Source organism: Orycteropus afer, unplaced genomic scaffold (assembly GCF_000298275.1).
Source record: "Orycteropus afer afer isolate SDZICR_OR568_19922 unplaced genomic scaffold, OryAfe1.0 scaffold00245, whole genome shotgun sequence".
In the NCBI taxonomy this organism is placed as follows: Eukaryota; Metazoa; Chordata; class Mammalia; order Tubulidentata; family Orycteropodidae; genus Orycteropus; species Orycteropus afer.
Window position 1 is genome coordinate 4,715,190 of NW_006921832.1, and position 12,054 is coordinate 4,727,243.

Below are 12,054 nucleotides of genomic sequence, written 5' to 3' on the forward strand. Positions count from 1 at the left end.
AATTCTTTTGAAATCCTTATCAGGGAGTTCCAATGTTGCATCTTCCTCAGGGATGTGTTTTGGGTCTGTATCCTGGCCCCTTGTTTCTCCTGCTTTATCTTGTTTCTTTGTGTGGACTGTGATGCTCTGTTGTCTCTGAGGCATTGTGACGTTTTTGTGTTTATATTTAATTGGTGATTGTATGTCGGAGTGACTTGTCCACAATTTTCATTGCCTTTGTTTTGTTTGTATGCTATCTACATAAGCAGGGTACTGTGCTGTGCTCCTCGAGTCACTAGTTGACAGCACTTATACACTTACCACCTGTCTCCTTTCCTGTTGTCAGTCTCTCATATGTCCCTGCTGTCCTTGTCAAACAGAGCCTATTCTTAGGTCCTATTTTCATTCAGGTTTTTCCAATAGTTGGTGCCTCATCCACTGCTGTGCTCTTCCTTTCAAAGCCCAGGGGTCCAGGATTATCTTCTGTATCTCTGTCAATTGGTTTCTCTTTTCTTTGTTGAGGAGGGTCTGTGTGGCTTGTCTTCCTTTTCCTCCATCTTACTGGAAGTCCTACCATTGGTTCTTGATCATATGCTACCTCCTGAAATAGCTGAATGTTAACCAATTACTTTTGGTACAGTGACTCTGTATTCTTTCCATCTTCTTTTGATGTTTCCTGCATCATTCAATATTTTGTCCTAGAATCCTTCAATATTGCAATTCAAGGCTTTAATTTTTTTTTCAGCTCTTTCAGCTTGAGAATTGCCAAGGGTGTTCTTCTATTTTGGTTTTCTAACTCCAGGTCTTTGGACATTTCATTATAATAATTTACTTTGTTGTTTTGAGCTGCTGAAATCTTTTGTTCAGCTCTTTTATTTCAACATTTCTCCCTTTTGCTTTATCTACTCTCTGTTCAAGAGCAAGTTTCAGAGTTGCTTCTGACATCTGTTTTGGTCTTTTCTTCCTTTCTTGTCTCTTTAATGACCTTTTGTTTTCTTCATGGATGATGCTCTTGATGTCATCCCACAACTCCTCTGGTCTTCGATCACTGGTGTTCAATGTGTCAAATTTATTCTTCAGATGGCCTCTAAATTCAGGTGGGAGATACTCAAGGTCATATTTTGGCTCTCATGGACTTGTTTTAATTTTCTTCAGCTTCAACTTGAACTTGCATATGACTAGTTGATGGTCTGTTCCACAATCAGTTCCTGGCCTTGTTTTGACTGATGATATTAAGCTTCTCCATCACTTTTTCCACAGATGTAGTTGATTTGATTTCTGTGTATTCCATCTGGTTAGGTCCTTATGTATAGTCATCATTTATGTTGTTAAAAAAGGCATTTGCAATGAATAAGTTGTTGGTCTATCATGTGATCTCCAGTCATTTCTATCACCAAAGCCATACTTTCCAACTACCGACGATTCTTCTTGTTTCCAACTTTCACATTCCAATCACCAGCAATTATCAATACATCTTGACTGCAGGTTTGGTCAATTTCAGACTGCAGAAGTTGGTAAAAATCTTTAATTTCTTCATTGTTTGCTTTGGTGTTGGCGTGTAAATTTGAATTATATATAGTTGTATTGACTGTTCTTCCTTGTAGGCAAATAGATATTATTCTATCACTGATAGCACTGCACTTCAGGATAGATCTTAAAATTTTCTTTTTGATGATGAATGCCATTCCTCTTCAATTTTTCATTCCCAACATAGACCAGGATTGTCTGATTCAAAATGGCCAATACTAGTCCATTTTGGCTCACTAATGCCTAGGTATCAATCTTTATGTGTTCCATTTCATTTTTGACAACTTCCAATTTTTTGAGATTCATATTTTGTACATCCCACATTCCAATTATTAATGGATGTTTGCAGCTGTTTCTTCCCATTTTGAGTCATGCCCTATCAGCAAATGAAGGTCCTAAAAACACTACTCCATTCATGTCATTAAGGTCGACTCTACTTAGAAAAGCTAGAGATCTACAGTGTAGTTGTTGTTGGGTGCCATCAAGTTGATTAGAACTGATGGAGTAGAATTGCCTGATAGAGTTTCCTAGGCTATGATCTTTACAGGAGCAGACTGCCAGGTCTTTCTCCTGCAAAGCTGCTGAGTGGGCTCAAACCACCAACCTTTCAGTTATCAGTCGAGCATTTAACTGATGCACCATCAGGGCTTCTAAGATAACTGTAATAGGTCTGTCCTAATCCTAAATAGGTCTAATAAATATGCCTTACCCTTCGGGTCTATTTTAAATACTGCTTTAAAAGCACCTTGGCTATCTTTATTCTTTCCTGCCTCACTAAACAATTCACCTGTAACATTCTACACACCCTTACAGAGAACTAAATGAAATGCTTGCTGGTTCCTTAAGCTTGAAGCCTTCTGACCTGGCATGATTAATCCTTCTTATCTTTTATATCTACCATTTATAAGAAATTTGTTGTTTTAATGTAGGAGAATTAAAAGGAGATAGGGGTTTTATAACACTAACTCACTAGTAAAAGTAAGAAAAATCCCTGGTTTCTAATTCCATACAACTTCTAGCCCAAAATCAAAAGCTCTCACTCAAACTAAATTTAAATCAACACAAGAAAGGTCTGTTTCTCTGTCTTGTCTCCTGCGATGTGAATTTCTTAAAAGCATGGCAGGGGCTATGTATATTCTAAAGATACTGGGATGCTAGGAGGGTAAACCCAGACATAGTGGGGGAAATAATTACATATCTGAAGAGTTCAATTCCTAGCCCTGCTACAATGTGACTAGGAGCAGATTATTTGGTCTCTCTGGGCTTTGTCGCTCATTTATAAAGTGGAAATAAGAACTACTGAAGGGGTTCGGGTGAAGGTGTAAATGCAATATAAACCACAAAAAAACCAAACTCACTGCTGTTGAATCGATCCTGACTCATAGTGACCCCTCCGTGGGTTTCCAAGGCAGTATCTCTATGAAAGCAGACTGCCCAATCTTCCTTCTCAGGAGTGGCTAGTGGGTTTGAACCACCAGCCTTCTGGTTAGCAGTCAAATGCCTTAGGCACTATGCTATATAATGTCTATAAAAGTGCCTGCAAATCATTAAAATCCATATAAATCTCAGAGATGACTATTAGCAATAACATCACCAACATCTCCTTTATGTGAAACTCACATAGAAGGAAGAGGTGAAGCAGAGCTAATGGAAAAGTAGCTCAAGTGCCAGAAGCCTTGAGAACTGAGGGGATTCTGGAACAAAGAATGGGACATGTGCCCAGTTTCTTACCCGGTGTTCTGCCAGAAACTCAGGTGTCAGAGTCCAGGGGGCATTCCTCACCACCTCATCCACATAGCGGCAATGCTGCACTGCATCATAGCGCTCATTTTCATTCATCACTGTGAAGCCTTTGAAGTTGTGTGTCAGCTCATCACTGCAGACTGAATTCACCGCATCATAAAGTGGTAAGTCAAGGTCCCCTTTGCTTACCTACTCTGCAGTCCCCAACCTCTCCCATATTCTCCCACTTCCTAGGACTGCAACAACCCTACCCATCTGGAAAAGAATCTTCTGGATATAGCTTAGTCTGCATAATAATGCTTTCACTACTTCAAGATACACATTCAGGAACAACACTCACTAAATAGTATGTACACACTGAAAAGGAAAAGTAAAAAGGGACACTGAGATTTTCACTTTGAAATGAACTGCTGTGTTAATACAACAATTAAATTATCTAAAATGATAAACTGAAATCTAGAGCAAATGCTGTTTGCTCTAAATACTAGTCAGTGTGACTCTCATGACTTGAGCAACTCAGCTGAAAGCAGTGAGGAAAAATACTGGACATCTCAGCTCAATAAGGCCTAAACCAATGGCCTCTCCAGGCTGAGGGTGCTGGCACCTCATATCTTTCATGCTACAGAGAGGTTGTACTGTATTAACCCTTCAAAAACTGGACCAAAAGCCAATGTACTCAGGTTATAAAGACAGGAGAGAGAAAAAGACTTCTATCATCTTCTTCTGGAGAGACAGCACCTAAAGGCACCAAATGTTTTCTTACCTCCCACGATGAGGTATGTATTAGGGAAAAGGTTCTTTGCTTGCATCAGAGCTCGGGCATGTCCGGAGTGAAATAAGTCAAATATTCCATCTGCATAAACTCTCACTGGCCGTTCGTCTAAATGCAAAGGAAAAATTGTACTACACAAATATCTTTACTCAATACCTCATATTTGACAAACTGAAGTGGCATTGTGTGGCTGTTCTACCCCTGCATGCATCTTTCTTAAGATGTTCTCTGGGTATGCACCCTGACTTGGGGGTGGAGTGGAGTTGTAAGGAATATCATCACAGACTTCCTTAGACAAAGACCCTCCTGACATCATCTCCATTAACTCTTTTTGTAACTTTGATTGTCCCAAACTGCTCAGGTAACTGGATTTCATGAATGCTTTTTCTTAAATTATTTCAGAACGGAAGGGGGAGAGTACTACAACAGACATGTTCTCAATTTCATAATCCTCACCTTCAGTTTATGTGTAAAGTTCCTACTGTAACCTGGCTGTTCTCTTGTTTTCAAGCTGCCTTGATTACTAATGACTAATGAGCTGCTTTGAAAATAAACCTCTCTACTAATGCACAGAGAGTAAGGGGGGATATAGAAGGATGAAACAGAAAGAGGGTGAAAGGAAGTAGCTAAGTGGATCAGTTATCAATTTACTGCTTCTCAGCTCCAAATTAACCCTTCAATACCTGCTCTGGGATAACAAATGAAATTCCTGTAAATATTTTTCCTTTTATAGTGAGCATGATTTTAAGCTTTTACAGTAGACGATGACATACTAAGTATGTGAAAATCAAATATAAGTATTTTAGAACTCTTCATTATAGCATTTCCTTTTCTCTCCTCCATTAGTGAGAATAACAGAGAACTGGTTGTCAAGTTATTTTGAGTGGTAGTGGCCTATGAAAGATAAGCTGGGAAATGATCTCTTGGGGGTACAATATTAGTTCTAAAGTCAAATAAACACATTAAGAATGAAATTGGCATAATGAATCATCATGTTTCAAATGATACATCTAAAGAGTCCTAACTTCCTCTTACTATGTGAGTAAAGAAAGAGCTATAGTAGCAGTAGAAGGAAGTAACAGTTGTAGCAGTTACATCAATCTGAGAAGGAAGGATTATAGCCTCATCAGATATACCATACTTGGGGTGGGGTAAGACCCAGCTCCCTCCTGTCTTGAGGACAATGAATCAGGGAGAAAGAAATTGCTTCTCCGGAGGTTTATCTCTTTTCAGATGCTTTTACCCATAATCAAGTAGCTTTTAAAACAAAGTCATACACTGCTGATACAAAAATAAATTGGTACAACTTCTAAGAAAGGTAATTAAGTATTATCTGTCAAAAGACAAATGACGAACGTTCATATCCTGTGACGCAGCTTTTCCAATTCCAGAAATTTATCTCATATTTGCAAATATGTACAAGTTATTCATGCAGCATTGTTTGCAACAGTAAAAGTTTGGAAACAATCTAAATTTCAGTGTAAGACTAGTTAAATATATCATGATACAGTCACTAAAAGGGCAGGAGAATATATATCCTATCTGTTTGGATATCCACAAGAAACTTAACACTGCTTGCCTATAAGAGGGGTACTGGGTGGCTTTGAGACAGAGGAGAGAGCAAGATATTTCACTTCATATACTTTGTACTTTTTGAATATTCAACTATGGGAATGCCTTAATTTTATAACATAGAAAATGAAATTAAAATACACCAATACAACAAAAACTGAGGAACAGCATAATGGATTTAAGCATCAGAAAGGATTTCAGTACAAACTTGAACTAACTCCCTTGCCTGTGTGACCATAATGTCTTTAAGCCTCAGTTTCCTCACCTATAAAACAAACAAACAAAAAAATCTGAGTAATATAATCCCTCTTATATAACCTAGAAATCATGACTGTAAAGTTACTAAGATACTTTCATTTTTCCTAGACAAGTCCAGAGAGGCTATGATCTTACTTTACTTGACCCTACATGACAAAGGATAGAACACAAAAATTAAGAATATTTTGTTATTGCCTTCTTGCTACTAGACAGTGTACAGCAAGGGCAAAGTAAAACCAAAACACAAAAAAGCAAAATCACTGCCATCAAGTCAACTCCAAGTCACAGCAACCTCCATTGAGTTTCCAAGGCAGTAAATTTTCACAGAAGCAGATGGCCTCATCTTTCTTCTTCAGAGTAGATGGTGGCTTCGAACCAACTTTCTTAACAGCCAAATGCCTTAACCACTACACCACCAGAGCTCCAAGGAAAAGTAAAATGAGGGAGATTTTGCTCAGTAAAACACATTTCCTGGATGATGGCAACAGCACAGAATGCTGTTGACTAAGTGACAGCCAGTATAGTTAATCATCCATGTTAAGCCAAGGGTATCTATCACTGAATCCTTTCTGATCAACTCCAGATGTGTCTCTTTGGGGTTTCCTCAGCTTCCCCCTGCCTTCAATCTAACAACTCAATTCTTTATCACTTAACCCTATGCACTGCTGTGCAGTCAGATCCCATTCATTGTGACCCCTCCTTGGGTTTCCGAGGCAGTATCACTATGGAAGTAGATTGCCCAACCTTCCCTCCGAGGAGTGGCTGGTGAGTTTGAACCTCCAGCCTTCTGGTTAGCAGTCAAATGCCTTAGGCACTACGCCACCAGAGCGCACTTAAACCCTAAATCTTTGGCAAATCCAGGCTGGTCTATTAACCACAGGGCCAGAAGGGGCCACTGTTGGACCGGGAAGTCTGGGAGAGAGCAAGAATAAACCATTCCTTTACAAGTGGCTATTGCCCAGGTAAGGCATTTGGCTGTTAACCAGAAGGTTGGCAGTTCAAACCCAGCAGCTGCTACGCAGGAAGAAGATGAGGCAATCTAATTCCATAAAGGGTTACGACCTTGGAAACCCAATGGGGGTCACTATGAGTCAGAATGGACTCGACAGCAATGGGTTTGGCTTTTGGTACTACCCAGTATGCTTCATCCCCTGGTTTAGGCCTGCTGTCTCAGGGTATTGTAGTGATCCTTTTTCAATCTCAAACTGCCCTGATTTTGTTTATACAGTCATACTAATATGACTCTATAATGTAGTATAATATAATAATGGCTAAGTAATCAGATGTCCTCCTTTAAGCAGAACAGATCTGGGTTTCAATTCATCCTCTTTCAGTCTGTTTTTCCAAGTACCTATCACTGATACATTTTATCCCTAACAGAGTTCCTTCCACTGTCCCTCAGTTTCCCTTTTTCCTCCTTTCTCCTAGTGAAACACAGTGGTCCCCCTTTTCCTTTTTTTTTTTTTTTCAAAAGTGACTTCCTCTCTCAAGTCACACTTGTTTTTTGTCTGGGTGTAGAGTTTTCTCGTAGATTATACAAACTTCCCTCTTTAACTCCCTTAACCTTCCTAGTGAAACCAGCTGTTGTTAATTGCAGCCACTGGAATCCCCCATGTACACGCAGTAACTGCTCCACAGGGTGAGACGTTCCAGAAGACAACTGCAAGGCCTGTCTTCAGAGGTGCCTCTGAATGGGTTCAGACTGCCAACCTCCGGCCAGTAGCCTAGTGCTTAACTGTCCACATCAATCAAGGTCTCCTAACAGTTACTGGTTTAAAATTCACTAACTATGAAATGCATACATTATTTATTGGTTTAATCTTTGTCCTGCATCGGCACGAAGGCATTCAATTATTTAGTATTTAATGTAAAATAGAATAGAGAGAATGCGATATAAGGGAAAAAACAGAGATCAAATTAGACCAGCAAACTTTAAAGACTGTATTTTGACTCTGTTCTGCCTGCAACACAGTCATTTTGCCAATAGCTATCTATTATTACTAATGTCTCTAAAGAATAGCACCACTCCAGGGTTGAAAGGAAGGTTGGGCAATCTACTTCTGTAGTGATACTGCCTCGGCAACCCAAGGAGGGGTTGCTATGAGTCGGGGCTGACTTCACGACACATAACAACGACAACAGGATGAAAGGAGCACAGCGCTGGAAAAACCTAGGTTTTATCTCCAATTGTATCACCAATTACTTGTTTTACTGTATGGGAGTCTTTAATTCTCAGTTTCTATGGACCTTAATCTTGGAAGGAAGGTTGGGCAATCCTACTTCCGTAGTGATACTGCTTCGGAAACCCAAGGAGGGGTCGCTATGAGTCGGGGCCGACTCGACGGCACATAACAACAACAACAATGGACCTTAATTTCCTCATATATATAATGAAGATACTAAAAAGCAGATAATCTCAAAGGTTACATAAACTTGTAAAATTCTATTATTCTAAAATTAAATTTAATTTCAGAATTTGGGAACAGTACACATTAGTTTTAATTTTTATGTACAACAAAAGGCCCAAGGATAAATCAGCAACAAGCTGGGTGGCACAGCTAATTCGATCATACCTGGGGGAGATACTGAACTCTAAATGTGTCATTAGAGAGTTCGTAAAAAAGTTCTTGTCTTCAACAGGTTCTACTACCACATGTCTGAATGGGACCCTTGAACTGTCTGTCAGCATTTTGAAACGTCAACTGCCACCATTATACCCTGCTACATACAGTCTTTGTGAAGAGATTTAACCTTTTCATCACTTTACCCTGCCCTACCAGCAAGTAAGGAAAGCCAAACCTAAAAATCACATCATGGTTAGAAGGGTTGTGATCAACACATGCTATTCTAAACTCTTTTGTAAAAGCAAAGCATTCCCTAAAATTAACCTCTCTTCTTCAGGCCCCAAAACTGTAATCCATATGTGATAGTTGAAGATGTGTCAACTTGGCTGGACTCCAGTTGTGAGTGGTGGTTCCCATTATGGATCACATGACTGAGTTCTGAGCGGCCGGTCTGCCCAGGGGGTGTTTCTTCAGGGCTGTGGCCTACCTGCAATGCTATCCCAGGGACAAGCTGGAAGAACGGCATTCCGGACTATATACTTCCTGGAGCGAGCAGCTCGCTGCTCGCCCTGGAGGTTTTCGGATTCATTCTTTGTTGGGAACAGCGACCAGCGCGCTGCGTGTCAGCTTGATTCTCTCGGCTCTGTTGTGCTTACGGGAACCAGGCGGCTCCGGGCCTCATCCCCCTCCAGAGACGAACTTTGTGGCTTGAACTCCTCTGCCGTGCATGCGAAAGCCAGACGGCTCTGGGCCCCATCCCCCTCCAGAGACGAACTTTTCAGCTTGAACTTGTCGGCTTCTACACGCTTGTGAGCCATTTATCTAAGATAAATTTCTCTCTCTCTCTCTCTATAGATATATATATATATACTTTGCTGGTTTTTGTGTTTCTCTAGAGAACCCAATCCAACATACCATATAACCAAGAAGTCTTGGGATCCCTAGCCTAATAGTGTCCAGTATTCATTTCTATTCATATTTCATTAGTCCCCAGTTATAACAGATAGCAAACATACTAACACAATTAAGAGGTAACCACAAACATTCCCCTTACACTAAAAATGTACTAATCTGTAGCTATAACTACCTCTTATCTCCTGGTGTTTGCCTGAGTTGAAATCCATGTGTACATTTACAGAGTAAACATTTAACCACAGTCATCAGGAGAATTGGGCAGGGGGGGAAAGGGAGACTTGGAGAATTTACAGAGAAGGACAGCTGCTCATAGTATTTTGTACTCCTAACAGTGGCAGTTTCTATTGATGATGATGCCTAAAACCAATTTCCCAAAATGGAGAGGGCATCTAAAATAGAATACAGGTGGTCAAAAATTGCTAATTAATGATATAAACTAAGCATACTAATATGAGTATGGACTTTGAAAATTATAATAGAGTTTTTTTAAAAAAAAGACTTGGGAAATTATAGTATCAATAAAGATGAAAGTAAGTGATGAGTATCTCCTAACATGGTATGTATTTCTTACTGATCAGCAGCAGCCTTGCTCGGACACAGACTGATAGAATGTAGGAAGACTCGGGGGACAGTTCTGAAGGTTATAAAAATGTAACAGAGACATATTTTTGGACCTTTGTAAAAATGGACAAAATTATAATCCAACTCAGCTTAACATTTCATTGTCTCTGCTCTACCTCATAGTGATGACAATAGCCTGGGAAGCAAGTATATAAATAATAAAAAGAAAATAAAAATGTATGGAGCAGAGTTATCCTCCCAAATAGCAAGGTAGAGGGGAGAAGCGCCCTCCCCCAATTTGCCTTGATGGGTAAAGTGGGAAGAATATAGAGAGTCAGTATATATTTGGTAAATAAATACAGTCAGATGCTAAAAATAATAGTAAAATGACAGGCATTTACTTACAAGGGGTTCCTCTGCAAGCTTCTTCCATAGTTACCCTGACATAGGGCTTACTAAAGTCCATTTCAATTTCATCAGCGAAGGGAGCTGGCTCCCGTAAACCCTTAAGAAGAGAAATGTAAAAGAAAACAAAATTAAATTCAACGGTACACAATAAAAGACTCAAAATATGGCAAATTTAAAGAACAATTAGTTATGCAATATGCTAAGATTAAAATTCCCATTAAAACTTCTTAACATGGAGAAAAAGAAGTATTTCAAAATGATAAGTGAATGTTGCAACCTTTAATAACATGGTAAATCATGGCATGAAAGAAATATCTTGCTGTGATTTCAGGGTAAGACTGGCTGGGAGCCTAAACACAGTGGCTCCTAATCGACCCTGAATGGCTGCTTTTCTGCAGCATGGCAGAACAACCAATCCTGTACCATGTGAAGGAACCTCCATAGTTCATAAGTGTGTTCTCATACCACTTCAACTGGGGGATTGGGAAGGAAAACAGCTTTTGTGTGCTTTATTAAGTACAATTAACACCGTGTAATGTTTTATCGTAAATATAATCTAATGCTCATAACAGCACTCCAGGACAAGCAGTACTTTGGTTACTATCCTCAATTTAAAGATGAGGAAAATGAAGCCCAGAAAGTTAGGTGAACCGTACACAATCACTAAGAGACAAAGCCAAAATAAGAATGGAGGCATGCCATTCCCTCTACAGATGGCCTCCCTTAGAGAGTTTTTGTCAAATTGTTCCTAAGTATTTTATTCCATTTGATGTTACTGTGAATGGAACTGTTTCCTTATTTTTGTTTGGAACATTCAATACTGGTATACAGAAATGCAATTGACTCCTCTGTGTAACTGCAGTTGATTTTTGTATATCAGTCTCATGTCCTGTGACTTTGTTATTATTGTTAGGTGCTGTCGAGTCAGCTCTGACTCACAGTGACCCCATGTACAACAGAACGAAACACTGCCTGGTCCTATGCCAGCCCTACAGTCCTTGCTATACCTGAGCCCACTGATGCAACCACTATGTCAATCCATCTCATCAAGGGCCTTCCCCTTTTTTGTTGACCCTCCACTTTAACAAGCATGATATCTTTCTCCAGGGAATGGTCCCTTCTGACAACGACCAAAGTAGGTGAGACGAAGTCTGGCCATTCTTGCTTCCAAGGATCATTCCAGCTGCACTTCTTCCAGGACAGATTTGTTTGTTCTTTTGGCAGTCCATGAACTTTCAGTATTCTTCGTCAACACCACAACTCAAAAATATCAACTGTTCTTCGGCCTTCCTTGTTCATTGTCCAGCTCTCACATGCGTTAAGAGGCAATTGAAAATACCATGGCTTGGGTTAGGCGCACCTTAGTCTTCAAGGAGATGTCTTTGCTCTTCAGCACTTGAAAGAGGTCTTTTGCAGTAGATTTGCCCAGTGCAATATGTCATCTGATGTCTTGACTGCTGCTTCCATTGGTGTTGATTATGGAACTAAATAATATGGAATCTTTAACAACGTCAATCTTTTCTCCATTTATTGTGATGCTGCTTATTGGTCCCTTTGTGAGGATTTTCATTTTCTTTAAGTTGAGATGTAATCCATACATCAGACTCAAGTCTTTAATCTTCATCAGTAAGTGCTTCAAATCATCCTCACTTTCAGTAAGCAAAGTTGTGTCATCTGCATATTGCAGGTTGTTAGTCTTCCTCCAATTCTGATGCCACATTCTTCTTCATATAGTCCAGCTTCTCAGATTATTTG

The 12,054-nt window shown here is 39.7% G+C and overlaps 1 protein-coding gene across 1 annotated transcript in view; it reads right to left on the reverse strand.

The window, feature by feature from the left end:
* PCYT1A (phosphate cytidylyltransferase 1A, choline) overlaps positions 1-12,054 on the reverse strand; it is a 56,482-nt gene that overhangs the window by 17,136 nt on the left and 27,292 nt on the right. Inside the window, exons 2-4 of the mRNA XM_007949407.1 lie at positions 10,297-10,396; positions 4,013-4,129; positions 3,238-3,389 (exon numbers count right to left, since the gene is read on the reverse strand). Coding sequence (XP_007947598.1) covers positions 3,238-3,389; positions 4,013-4,129; positions 10,297-10,396 — 369 coding nt within the window. The remainder of the gene's footprint in view (positions 1-3,237; positions 3,390-4,012; positions 4,130-10,296; positions 10,397-12,054) is intronic.